We start from the raw sequence: 14,330 nt of genomic DNA, 5'->3' as shown, positions 1-14,330 counted from the left end.
AACCTAATGTTGTTGTCGCTGAGATGTGGTGGAGCTCGAAATGGAAGCTGGAAGTGAATGTAAATTTCAGGGTTGTGGCCGAGTTAGTAGGTGGATTGGTTGGTAATGCAGGGCAAAGTGCAAATCAGATGACAATAATAAGAAGTGGAGTTGATATGGAGCATGCTGCTTACCAGAGATTGCAGGCGAGATTATGGAGCTGTTGAAGTCTCAGTTGTTGCAGTCAAGCCATGGTGCAAGCAGATGGTGCCGAAGCTAAGCAAGGAAGAAAGCTGGATATACAAGTTGGAGGAAAGTGAATGAATCTGGAGTTATGTTGTCAGTTCTTTGTAACTGACATGCCAAGTGTTAAACTGGGTTGTGGGCCTAACATATTCTGGACAGGTTTGGGAAGAGTTTTGAGCTGTATTTGCCGTGGGTTTGATGCGACCTAAATTTGGAAATTGGCAGGAGAAACATATAAAAAGAGAGGAGGCTCTCTACATGATATCTCTTCTTCTACTTTGTTTTCTAGGGTTTAGAACATGATGCTTTCTTCTTTGCATTTTGTTATGAACTCCATTAACACAAGTAGTTGATTCTTTTATTGGTTAAAGATGTAGTTGGATTTTGAAAACAAGTTATGATTTTTATGAATTAGTTTTCTCTCAATATTATCGTTTGATTTCTACCGTTTATACAATTGCATGATTGATGTATTGCAATATGATAGAGTGTTTGTTTAGTTAAGTCTAGAATTGATTGAACTTACATCCATATCTATAGCTATTTTAGGGTTTATCATCGAGCAATAACCTTGAATACGAGTAGCATGATATGATTATGGTTTGTACTGATACATCCTTATAGTCATATGTAGAAATTGACCTTTGTTAGAATTGTTTGCGCAATGTATTTCAATTGCATTGATTAGCCTATTTCTGAAACTTAATGCTTCTAGGAATTGAACTTAATTAGCGCAAGGCGTTAGGTTATTCTTTAGGTAGAATTCACATATACAGCTCTAATGTGTGCGTTGATGACTTAAGAAATTTACAAAATATTCTTGCAATAAGGTATTCTAGGGATTTTGATGATAGGGAGATTAAATACGAATTATATTCATACATTCAAAACTTGTTTGCTAATGAAGATGAAACCTTTATCCAATTTTCTATCATCCTTGATTTGCGTGTTTATATTATTATTTGTCTTTATTTTATTTTAGTATATAAAAATCAGAAAAACCCCCATTGTTATTTATATGAAACCGAAACAACTTGACAACCTTAGACCTCTCTATGGGAACGATCCTTTCTTGCCCTTGCTATATTTTTATATTTTGAGTAGTGAGAAAGTAATTTATTTTTGACGCATACGACAACGATCAGGGACGAAGTGTTTGTGATTACTATTCTATCTTGCCTATCGGAGATATAAAATCTCGATCCAATTATTTCAATTGCACTCAACGAGATAGAAACAACAATATCACGCAACTACAACGATAATAGTTGGGTCTGGCTTCACAATCCCAATGAAGTCATCAAGTCGTTAACCTACAGGGTCTCGAGAAGAAACCTAAGGTTAAAGGAGAATCAACTCTAGTTATGCAACTAGTAACACACAATAGGTGTGGGGATTAGGTTTCCCAGTTGCTAGAGTTCTCCTTTATATAGTTTTCAAATCAGGGTTTGCAATCCAAGTTACCTTGGTAACAAAGCATTCAATATTCAGCGTTAGATGAAAAACCTGATTCAACCAAGCTAATATCTTTCAACTGTTAGATCGAACTTAGCTTGTTAAACACAAATGAAATGTACCCTCATTTAGGTTTATGTAATCGTACCTAAACGTGTACACCATGTTGGCTCACAAATAGTTAACCGAGGTTATCCATATGATTACTCTCATATCAACCTTATTCATCTCAACCATAACTAGTTCAAATGAAACTAGTTAAAGAGTTATTCAATTTGTATAGAAAACACAATTGAAACCAAATCGGTTTGATTCACTTGAATCAATCATGAACATTATAGCCACGGTTTACAAAGATTGCATTCCTTATGATTTAAATGTTTAAGTCCATGAACTGACCGATTTGACAAAGTAACCAACTTAAGTATGTGTACGGGTATGCGTACTTAAGAAACCGGATTTGAGTTTGTTTAGTTTCCAAAATCAGCAAAAATTTGCGGTTCGAAAACTTTCGCCAGTATGCGTACATGTACGCATACTTAAGGCGACTAGTTAAGAGTTTGTCAAAACCAAACTCAGCAGAAATTTTCGGTTTGAAAACTTCCGTCAGTATGCGTACGGTTATGCATACTTAACCTGTCTCCTTCACCAATTTCGTATACACACATATGCATACACTTGGCTCCCGATTTATGGATTTATACACTAATGTGCGAACACAATATATATGCTTATATCCAAACATGGTTACATTCTCAACTATTTATTTCAATCATTGAAACATTCTTCTATAACGACAATAGCCGTTTTCACACACTATTAGCATCAAAGCAATTTTCAAGATATTGAAATAATCATTATTGAAACATTCCAATCCTACATCAAATGATTGTATCACACAAACCATGTAAGATGTTACTCGGAAATTTTCTCATGATATAAGATGAACTTGGTCGAAGTGAAATCTTACCAACACATATTTCGAGAAATATGTAAGCGAGATACACTCAGCTCGAAATCTCAAATGTGTATAGAGAAAACTATATCTTAACACGACTTATGTCTCAATATAGGAGATAGTAGAAATGGACTTTCCAAGTGATAGATGAGTTCAAGTCTCCACATACCTTTTGTCGAAGAAGTACCACAAGCTCTCCTTAGTAGTTCTTCATCTTCAAATGATGTACTCTGTGAAATCTAAGCTCAACTACACTATCTATGTCCTAGTCCGAGACATCGATAAATAGGCTAGAAATCAAGACTTATAGTTTTGATCACTAACATTGACAAACATGCTTGAGATAGCAACGCATGCGAGTTTGACCGAGCAGTGCTCTAACAGAAACATTCTTAGAAAACGACAATAGATGTCTCACACAAACTATAAGCTTATAAGCAATTTTCAAGTGATCAAATGATCAATACGAAACATTCCGAGTCTACATCAAATGAATGTCTCCCACAAATCATATAAGATGTTACCAAGTAATTTTCACATGATCATCTTTTGAATTTCGTCAAGAATAATGATGAACGTAGTTAAAGCAAAAAGATTTCCAACACATATTTCGAGAAAGATATAAGCGAGTTAAACTCAGCTCGAAATATCAAACGTGTATAATGTAAAGTCTATATAGCTATACGACTTTGTCTCAATAGGAGATAAAATAGAATAGGCTTATGAGTGATAGATGAGTTCAAGTCTCCACATACCTTTTGTTGATGAAGTTCCACAAGCTCCCCTTAGTAGTTCTTCGTCTTCAATCGATGAACGCCGTGAAGTCTAAAGCTCAACTACACATTCTATCCTAATCCGAGACACAGCTATAAGTATACTAGAAATCAAGACTTATAGTTTTGACAACTAAACTTGACAAACTAGCTTGAGATAGCAACGCTTGCGAGTTCGACCGAGCAGTGCTCTAACAATAACATGTACAATATTTCTATTTTTATAATGAAACTGACTATCAATGTCATGTTTCCAATATAAAGCTATACCCTCTATAACTAGCCTATAGATGCAACACACCAAGTATTAGGATAACGAGTGTGACAGATATAAAAATTCATTTTAGAAGGTTGAGCTTTAGTCTCGCAAAGAAAAACAATGTTTGGATCAAAACGAAAAAGGCGATATCTAAGATAATCACGAGAGTGGGAACTAATAAGAAGAAAATGACAAGCTAAGATGAAAATTAGAACTAATAAGTAAAAAAAGTCAACATGAGTAAAAAGGATGATAGTGGGTACACGATATCCATCATCAGTGTGGTCACGATTATGAAATCGATTCCCTGCAGCAGTGTCCAAAACAGTTGGCTCAATATGATTATTGTTTTGAGCTTCCAAGTATTTGTTACCACCCATTGGCTCATTAGAGATCTCATTATTTGGATTAATGTGAAGAACTGGTTGTTGACTTATAGAAGCTTGATCACTGGTAGAAGCATGACGATTTAGCAAAATCTTGATGACTTGAAGAAGCGTGGTCAGACTCATCATCAGAAAGTACAAAAGAGCTTAGGTTGTGAGTTCTCTTCTGACGAATAAAAGTATGACAACCTGAGGTAGAACTAATACTAGCATGTATGGTTTTTGAAAGCGTACGCTTCGAAGCGAGTTCTCTTCCGATGAATAAAAGTATGACAACCTGAGGTAGAATTAATACTAGCAAGCATGGTTTTTAAAATCTAGCCTACGCTTAATGCTTCGCTCCAAAATTATCATAAACGCTCTAAATCGCTGTAGTGAAGCGAATCTTACAGGAAACGTAAGGGGTTCGAACCCCACACTTACTACTCAACATATAGTCATCTAAATCACTGAGCCACAACTACTTTTTTGATATTAATTGGAATTATATTTATTTTATATGAATATATCTTCTTAATTTACATTTCACACTTAATTTACATTTATAAACGCTTCAAACATCAACCATGAAACGACGCTTCACGCTTCAACATGCGTTTCGCTTCTTAAAGATAAAAAAACGAGTCACGCTTTGCTTCACGCTTTAAAAATCTTGCTAGCAAGAACCATATATATGAGTATGAGGATGCGGTAAAACTCTTTCAACCGGTGCTATGTAGAAGTTAGATTGTGAGTCAGTAGCCGTGAAATAAGAATCATGCATATCATCCAGAAGACTAGACTGAGTCAAAATTGGTTCTCTTAAATTACTTATTCTTTGATGACCATGTTGCATAAAAAAATTAGCTAATGCACGTGGATTTTTTTCTGGAAAAATATCTGGTTCAACCTCAGGGCCAAAGGTTCTCATAGTTCCTTCCATATTTAGTCTTCGAGTTTTACGAATGGCACACAAGTTGTTATCATGATCAAGAACTGTACATTCTTCACAAAGTTTATAAGTTTGTTTTTTTTTTCCAAAAAAGAAACCCACCCACCTAGATACTCTTGCAGCATTAACAACACGGATTCCTTTGAGCATAGGAGCAGTGACTTTCATCATAATCATATCTCTGAACTTTGAGTAAGTAGTTGGATGGATACCATCAGGTTCAACAACAATAGTTTCACCAACAATATCACCAAATAGATTGAGGATTTTTGGGTATGTAAATTCAGGTAGAAAGTATTTATATTCAAGCCAAAAAAGAGATGTGTCAAACTTTAGTTTCTGGTATGGGTAAGAAGAATACCAATCTCTAAGAATAATTAGGTATCCATCAAAATTCCAATCACCTCCAAATAAGATAGCATTTTTATTTTCATTGGTACAAAAACAAATGGCAAAAATATTGGATTCCAGTGATCTTAACGTCAACTGCCACTGATCATTACGCTTGAGATGATGTCATATAAATCTAGTAACCTTTTCAGCATTTTGCCACGACACGATTCTAGGAGCAACAATTTACCTGCTAAAAAATCCATAATACCCTGAGTTAGAGCAATCCATAATACCCTGAGTTAGAGCAGTAGTAGAATGAGTAACCACTCCAGCTTTAGTAGGTTGATCTTTCAAATAAACATCTTCCATTTTATGGGATATGTTGTTAATATTATCAAACATGGAATTATTCAGGTGAAACTAAAAAAATAAAGAACTTAAGGATAAATGAAAGTTAGAGACCAGTAGCATATTTATAAAGGGATAGAATCAGGTGAGTGTTACGGGATTGATGTAAATATGTTGATAAGTATTGTGGTATATGGAAATTAGAGAAGGTGAACAATACAATCCGCAATAGGTGTTGAGGAAGATGGAGATGGTGTGTGATGTAGAGAACTAAAGTGCTCAAAGCCAATTTGAAGAGACCATTTATCAATAAAGAAAAACCACCGGAATTTAGTAGAATAATGATGCACCACTACAATTAGGATAAGCCAACAAATATGTAACCTAAACATGAGTCAACTGAAGATAAGAGACATTGTTGCAGTCACTGATATAGACAACATGCCTTCAATCCTAAGTAGTACCGTACAAAAAAGCAAAAGGAAATAAATACGAACTTAATATCTTCGTACGTGTAATCAAGTAGTAAACATCGGTCAATGGAAGACAGAAAGGAAAACCAAAAACCTAAAGATACTATATTTCATTAAAAAAAGGAAAAAATTTTAAATCGATAAAATTGAAACAGAGAAGACATGGATGAAAAAATTTAGGACTTTGAAGGATAACAAAAAGGAAAAATTTCGACGCTAAGAATCCGTTAACATTTTGAAACGGTATCACCCCGAGTAATACCGTTAACATTTTGAAACGGTATCACCCCGAGTAATCCGTTAACATTTTGAAACGGTATCACCCCGAGTAATACCGTTAACATTTTGAAACGGTATCACCCCGAGTAACATTTTGAAAAAGACGAGGAAGAAAAAAAGGTTGATTAAGTCGATTATAGTTGACTTTTTCGCTTGACTTTCCCAAGAAAAAAGGAAGTCCTTTTGATGTTGATATATATTCGTCTTCTCTACGGCCCTTTTCAATCTTTCTTCCCTCTTCTCTATCACGAGGCCGCAAGCATGGCACCATCACATCAGTAATTCAAGTCAAATCACCACCTTCATGTGAACTAAATCACCACCACGACCACCTTTTACTCATAAATTGAAATTGAGGTTCTACTCATAAATTGAGGAGAAGCTTCTACGACCACCTTTAATCTCCTCCTCCAAAATAGTAAGCTCTAACCCCTGATTATTATTATTTTCGTTTTTGATTTTTTCTCTTAAATCCTCTAGGTAATTTGTTTATCTATGGATGCCATATCATTTTATTTTCTTCCTGTTCTTCAATTTTTAATTTGTTTGAATTTTACAAATATGAAATCTAGGGTTTCATATAATTGGGAAACCCGGGGTTGTCTGAGTTTGTATTCTCTTTACTAAGATTACATTAAAATTTCAAGTTTAGATTTTTCAAGTGTATTGTGTATTTACAAAGTTACAGATTTGCAGGATCTGCTTTATGCTGTGGTTGAATGTTAATAGTTCATCGTTCCTTGACTAGTATATGTAAATATGAAATGTGTGATGTTGTCTTTGCTTTACATATTTGCTGTCGTCTCCATTCATTTCTATTTCTGATATTTTTTATTTATTTAGGAACTATGGGTAATGATCATGTAGTTATCGAAAAAGTCAAGTACTATGTTTGCACTCTTGGAATTTGGGAAAACAAAGGGATGAGGTATTTAGAACTGAACGGTGGTTCTCAGGTATTTTTTATTAATTATTATCCTTTTCTCACATGTAAGGGTTTTCAATTCTTTCTTATAAAAAGTTAACCTGTTTTCTGTTTAAAAAAATTCATAGGTGAAGCCGGATAATGGTCCCTTTTTTCGGGTTTATGCCTCTAATGGCTCAGAAGCAGAAACTTTCTCTCTTGATGGTCCCATCATTTGGGGAAGAGTCAAAGAAACTGGTATTTGTTTGGTTAAGTGTAGTGTAATTGTTATTATTCATGTTATCCAAATTCATGTTTTACTGTTGGTTGTTTTCTGTTTTTCAGGCTTGAGACTTCTTGGATGGGAAGAAAAGGGGGAATGGGGAGAACAGGGGGTCATAAGGTTTTTCAAGATCGGCAAAGAGATGGCTTTCATGAGATACCGGTAATGCTAGTTTCCCTTTAGAATTAAGATGCTACCACAGTTTTTATAATTGTTTAGCATACTCTTCTACTTTATAATTTCAGTACATGCTATCTTTATGATATGCTGGACAACTTGATTAACTAAATAGAAAGTGAAATATATTTTTTTGATTCTTGTTAAAGAAATTTCCCGTAATTACGTTCTTTTTTCTTTGTCAGCAATTGTTTTTCTTCCCCTTATTGATTTGCAAGTCCATCTCGAGTAAGGAGGAACTTTCGGTTTCCAAACACATCCACTCTCTAAATTTGGCTAAATAGTTGGCTTGCACTAATATAGGGGTTTTCTTCCAATGTTCGATAAAATTTCTCTTTGATAATTTGTGATTTCTACAAACCAAAAAATGGGGTATTTGCATCTTCATCGAATGTCTTGGCCAAATTGAAATAACATGAAGAATCCTTATATATTTGTCTTAGTTGCTGTGAGTGAGAGGGACATGAATCTTTCCTTCCATATCCATGTTAAGTTGTTTATGTTGATTCTTGGTGAAATTTTCATCCTTGACTGACCGTATGGGTTTATTCCATTGATTGACCGTATGGGTTTATTCCATTGATTATATGAAAAATCTCATTCTTTCCAAATCATTGGCCAACTCTCTTGATGGTACTTTTTCTAGTGAGCAAACCGTAACTATAAAACTAATTACTGGAGTTAGCAGTTGTGAATGCACTTACAAAGCTAGGTGCTACTGCACTTACATAGCCATAACGAGGTAGTACTGCACCCTCCAAGACAAGAAGTGCTACTGCACCATCCAAGACAGGAAGCGGCGCTGCACTTCCATAGTTCCATGTGCTAAGACACTTACTCGAAAAGGAGAAGTTGCTGTACTATTACAAAAAGAGTAGGAGGTGGTAAATCACTTACAAGACGTAGAGGGCTACTGCACATTCTAGAGAAGCTGATCCTGTATTGATTAGAACTTCATTACAAATCATATGATATTATGGAGAGATCAGGATCTGTAGATGTGACCATGGTCGTGGATGCTTTAGATATTCTGGCTAAAGCGTCAGCAACCTTGCTACCATCTCTTGATGCTGTTTTTCTATGAGCATTTTGTACTAAAATTCTTAGTCTACCTTACTGTTTTATATGGTGTCTCTTTTATAGGTATTTTAGAATGGAATTGACAGGCTTAACTCCCTTTTGGTTTAGGTTGGATTTATTTGCTTGTTATCTTAGATTTTAAACCAACTTTAGCAAAAAGGAAGTGATGGCTACTTGAATAGTTACTTGATTTATATATACCAATTTTAATGTGTTTGCCTTATAATTTCACTTGAATGTTTATTGCAGCTCTCTCCTTGGTGATATAATCAAAGAGAATAGAGATGTCTTCACCAGAACAATTCCAAGTTCCATATATGAGTATGCATCTGATATAGATATGGGTCCCCACGAGGACTTTAACTCACCAATAGTGGCCGAATGTCGTTGGCTTAAACATGAGGTGAGTACGAACACACACACACATACACCCGCACATGTATATTAACTTTGAGAATATGCTTCTTCTTCTTTACCTACTAATATTTTTGCTTTTTTACTTTGATTTGCATGCAGCTTGAGAAGGTCATGCAAATATTGGAGGGCGAAGCTTCTGGTTTCCGGAAGGCGTGGAAAGTCAGATTGTTACTCATTGATGTGGCTGCTTGTATTAAAGATTGGGAGCTTCCGAACACTGAAATATTAAACACTCTTCAGACAAGAAGATATGAGATTGATAAGCCTATTTTTGGCGAAGACGGTACAAGCAAAGCTTGGGAGCTTCTGAAGACTGAAATGTTCAACGCTCTTCAGACAAAAAGATATGAGATTGATAAGCTTCTTAGTGACGAAGAAGGTACCAGTAAAGCTTGGGAGCTTCCGGAGACTGAAATGCTCAACGCTCTTCAGACAAGAAGACTTGAGGTTGATAAGCTTCTTAGTGACAAAGAAGGTACAAGCAACGAAGTTAAACATTCTCTTGAGGCGGGTACCCTGATCCAGGTACGCGTTATGCAAGCTTCAAAACAGTCACCTCTGTCTTTCAATGACAACTACATTTTTATACCAGGGATTGTATGATAAATTAATAATTAAAGTTTTGTATTGTTGCAGGCTGTAAAACCAGTGATTGAGGCCCTGAGGTGGATAATAGTTTAGAAGACACGTAGTTGATAACAAGAAAGAAGAAACAAGATAAGAACTTCACCTGATCTGTGCTCTTCTTGTTTCTCCGATTTACTGGATTCTTCAGGTTTTCTTTCAATAGAAGCCTCCTCTTAAGTTTAGGTCTTCTTGGTTGTGTTTTCGGTTCATTCAGTTGAGGCCTTGGCCCTTGAGGACAAAGTTATTTAGAAGACAAAGAGTTTATTACACAGAAGGATCCATATCTAACTAATATAAAGAAAAGAGGTGTTTTCAACCGTGGCACAGAAAGTTTCAAAAATGCCCCTCCGTATTTTCACTTTTTAGCGTGCTTTTATGTAATACTGGGAATGTTTGAATGATAAATTCGTAAACCGCTGACACTGGAGTTCATCTTCTTCTAAATTGGAGTTCTTCTAAATTGGAGTTCATCTTGTTGCTTATATCGATAGAAACCAGCTGATCAACAAGGGAAAAATCGCGACGCCACAAATTCAACAAACTACCCAAAAAATTAGGTTGAAATTCAAGTTGGACACGAAGTTTGGGGTACAAATTGTGAAAGATTTAGGAAGGTTTTAACCGTGAAATCAATTGAAGATGGCGTGTGCTGTTGAAATTGATTCTGATAGTAAATGAAGAGGATCAAGGGGTGAACAGGAGTTACGTGGATTTATGGAGTTGAGTTTAAGGGATTACATAGATGACAAGTTATGAAATCAGTGAAGAAGAAGTTATTTTCGTCGTTTTTTCGTGGATGCTAGATGACTGATCGATGGAGTTTAAGGGTTTATTAGGATTGTATGAAATTCGGAATGCAGGGACAGGGAAGGTGATGGAAAAATGTTACAACAACATTAACAACTAGCTTATTCCTCCATCACCTGTGGCACACACACAATATGTTCGTAAAAAGGTCTGAACGACTACTTCAGCTCGCTCCAGAATCACAAGTTTTTTCTTCCTGACCATGATGTCAACAACGGCATCTTGAATACTAGCATGCAGTCAAAAGAGAGGAAAAAACAAAGGCAAGGAAATACGGTCTCTGTTGTTCTTTGATGTTATTTGGGTGGTTTGGGGTGAAAGAAGTAGAAGAGTAATGGCTAAAAAAAAGTAGGAAGGAAGATAACATTATAAATGAGGTAAAAAGCTCTCTATCTCTTTGGGGTACTGCTCAAAATCTCTTTCAAACAGTATTATTTGGGGAGCTTATTACGTACACATTGGGAAATTGTTCTGAATAGTAGTTTATATAATGGGTTGTGTTACGTAAAACATCATTGTGGGGTGGCCCACCATATGCCGGTTAAAGAATAATCTAGACTCATTTACCGACCTACTTACAGATAAGTATCTACAAGTTTATCTTGTAAAGGATTAGCCAGACTAATCTTAGTCCTTGGAGTTTAGTCATAATTTGATGTAAACACTTGTCCCCATACGTGGCTTTAATTGTATCATTAGTTGGATATTTTGTTAGGCTATAAATAGCCGACCCCTTTATGTAACTAACACAGAGAAAGAAATGTATACAAAGAAAGAAGAAATGAAAAGGGAAACGAAAGTCCCATTCCACCCATATAACTTTTCATGGTATTTGTATATTACCCATTTAGTGAACTAACTAGATAGTCAAGTCTCCGTCTATTTTCTCATCATCTTACGTTTAAGATGAGCTATAAGTGTTTGTCGGTCGATTTGAATATCATACAACACGTTATCAGCACGAAATCGCTCTCGGACATATGCTCAGATACATATGGAACGATGTGCTATCCGCTCAAATCTCCAAACGAAGAAATGATAGCATAAAGAAGACAGACATACACTTCTTCTCTCTGCTTAATTTATTTTCTTCATTATATATATAGCCTTGTCTAATTTTGTACTCACATGATTGTTATTTTGGTGAGTGTAGGTCTTGTAGGACACCATTTAATCATGCGTGGGTAGGCTGCTCCCCAAATCATATTTCTACCATGAGTTCAATAAACGACCGAACCAAGGCTAATTTGTTTCTTTCCTAATTAAGATATCAGCCAAGAGTTGATATTTGTGGGTAAGTTAATTAATTAGCGGAATTGTATATCAACGGTGAGTTCATATACTCATAGTGGATAATTACTTGTCTCGTTGCTTCTTTCTCTATTTTTGGTATTCAGAGTTTTAATGTAATGAGAGTACTATGAGAGCGAAGAATCCTTGCATCCCACAGGGGTAGCACAAATTCAAATTTTCTTCGCTAAATGATCTCCAGAAATGAAAATTATTCCACCTGAAGTTGGAATATTACGCGACACGATATGGATATTTGATGGTGCTGGTTAGCTAATCGGTCCCAGAAATGACCCGGTACAAATGCTAGCCGGATTTTATCAGTGGTCCCTGAAGTGACATGTAACTGATATTTAGGAAATTTTTCCACAAAGACTATATCCATGTGCAGTCTTGGAAATTAATATTTCGTCGACCCTGAAGGTGACGAAAATGGAGATTTGTTATTTCCTTTAAGTATCATATATATGTTTATGTTTCCTTTTGCTTTTAAGTTCTGTTTATTTTATTTCCTTGTTTTGTAAATAATGGATTCTCGAAGTAATCCATGAGACGTTGTCGACTCCATAAGCAGTCCAACGTGTAATCTGTGGTTTATGTGGTAATCCATATTAGGCTCCAGAAGTGGTCCATGGATTTCAGGAATAAGCCATAAAATTTTGGGTTCCCGAAGTAGCCCATGGTTACCAAAAGTTTTTGTGGATTACTTTACTATTTTTCTCTCGTCTATCTTTACCAAAGGATATGGATTCCAGAAGTAATCTATCCAGTAAAGATATGTATGATGGAGATACGTGTCTCAAAGACAACGGAACAACAAACACAAATTTTCGAACCACTTTTATAACCTTGTAGAGGTTTTGCGAAATGTAAAATATCATTTCAGGTTCGAATAGTATGATAGACGTCTGCGGAAGAGCATATATCATTTTATCTGGTGGTGTATTGTTTGCCTTATATTCTATCAGGTTCCAGAAGAATCTGTTGAGTTTTAGGAATATTTGGTATTACCACCTTGAAATAATAAATGAGCATTTTTATGGAGTATTTTGTTACTTCGTTTGTTTTTGTGCCAGAAGCACGTTTAGAGAAGCTTGAGGCTCTCTCTTTTATGGGGTGTGCCATATGAAAATTCTATCCGTAGAATCTCACAGTATCATTAGCCAGAAGCTTAATGACCTCGATTTTTCATGCTCATGCATGGTCGTTATGGACACCAAAGTTCTACCAAGATGAGTAGACGATTTAAAATGCTCATAGGATTCTTTTACAGAACCTGAAGCTTCTATTAGATGGGGATGTAAATTGTGTTGTTGGTCCCTGAGACAATTAGTTGTTAAATTGCATCAACATTAACATTATGGTAACCAGTTGCTGAATCACCAACATTAATCCCTAGAAAGGATTCAAGGTGGCATATGCAGGACTTATTCACCCTGCAGTATGGACAATTATTTCAATACTTTATCGTATTGACAGACACATCCACTAGATGGTCTCTCGTGTTTGCTAAGATGCTCACACTATTTGTTTGGTTGCATACCTATTTTCTGGACTTTCTTGTTAAGTCCATTTAATTTGGTGGTAAATTTATAGGCTTTTGATGCTTTGCCTTCAGTTGGTATTATATCGAACATATAAACAGCACATGTGCATACTCAACATGGTCTAGTTGAGTTCTTTGTAAAGCATCTTTAATTGATTGCTCGACCAACTATTTACCATCAGTAATGCTTTGGAAGAAACCTTATATTTCGTGTTTTGTCTATAGCGTCACCTAATTTTATATGTTGGTTTCAGTTCATAAGATATTTAAAACCCTAAAAAGGTAATGTCTTATTACAGATGAGACTGTATTCCCGCCGTTAGGGGGAGGAAGTAAGTCGTTAAAAGGAACGACGTGAAATGTCTCATCTTTTGTCGAGCCTGCAACTTTTTTTAGGATACTTCTTTATGGTTTAATTAACACCCAAAAACTATCATGAGTAGAGTTGTTTTTGAAAATTGGACAAAATTATGGAACCAGAAGTTTCCAGAAATGAGGTAGTAATGTTTCCGCCATGATCAGGAAAACTAAGATGCCACCATAAGTTGGCATGACAACCTTCCACCAGAAGTTGGCAAGAGTAAGGTTGATAACCATAATGTTCTCCCACTTTAGTCAGGGAGAGAAAAGTCACAACAAGAGGATGGTGAGAATTATGTTGATAACCTAAAAAGGTTCTCCTGCCTTAACCAGGGGGAGAAAGACTGCCGTCTGAATATGGCATGTATTATTTCGTCAAATTTAAGGCTTTCCTTGAAGTCATGGATATGACAGACACC

General features: G+C 35.7%; 1 protein-coding gene across 2 annotated transcripts; it reads left to right on the top strand.

Moving 5' to 3' along the window:
• Positions 1-6,640: 6,640 nt before the first annotated feature.
• On the top strand, positions 6,641-11,529 carry LOC113289055. 2 transcript variants are annotated; one of them, XM_026538234.1, is made up of 7 exons: positions 6,641-6,838; positions 7,288-7,376; positions 7,474-7,582; positions 7,670-7,769; positions 9,114-9,267; positions 9,381-9,806; positions 9,918-11,529. In XM_026538234.1, exons 2-7 carry the CDS (start codon positions 7,344-7,346, stop codon positions 9,960-9,962), a joined length of 867 nt encoding a protein of 288 aa, XP_026394019.1. In that variant the 5' UTR covers positions 6,641-6,838; positions 7,288-7,343; the 3' UTR covers positions 9,963-11,529. The 2 variants fall into 2 exon arrangements, with proteins under 2 accessions (XP_026394019.1, XP_026394010.1); XM_026538225.1 differs by having other exon boundaries at positions 7,264-7,376.
• Positions 11,530-14,330: the final 2,801 nt, after the last annotated feature.

Source organism: Papaver somniferum, chromosome 1 (assembly GCF_003573695.1).
Source record: "Papaver somniferum cultivar HN1 chromosome 1, ASM357369v1, whole genome shotgun sequence".
Taxonomy (NCBI): Eukaryota; Viridiplantae; Streptophyta; class Magnoliopsida; order Ranunculales; family Papaveraceae; genus Papaver; species Papaver somniferum.
Note: the sequence above shows the minus strand (reverse complement) of the source record. Positions and strands in the feature narration are given on the sequence as shown.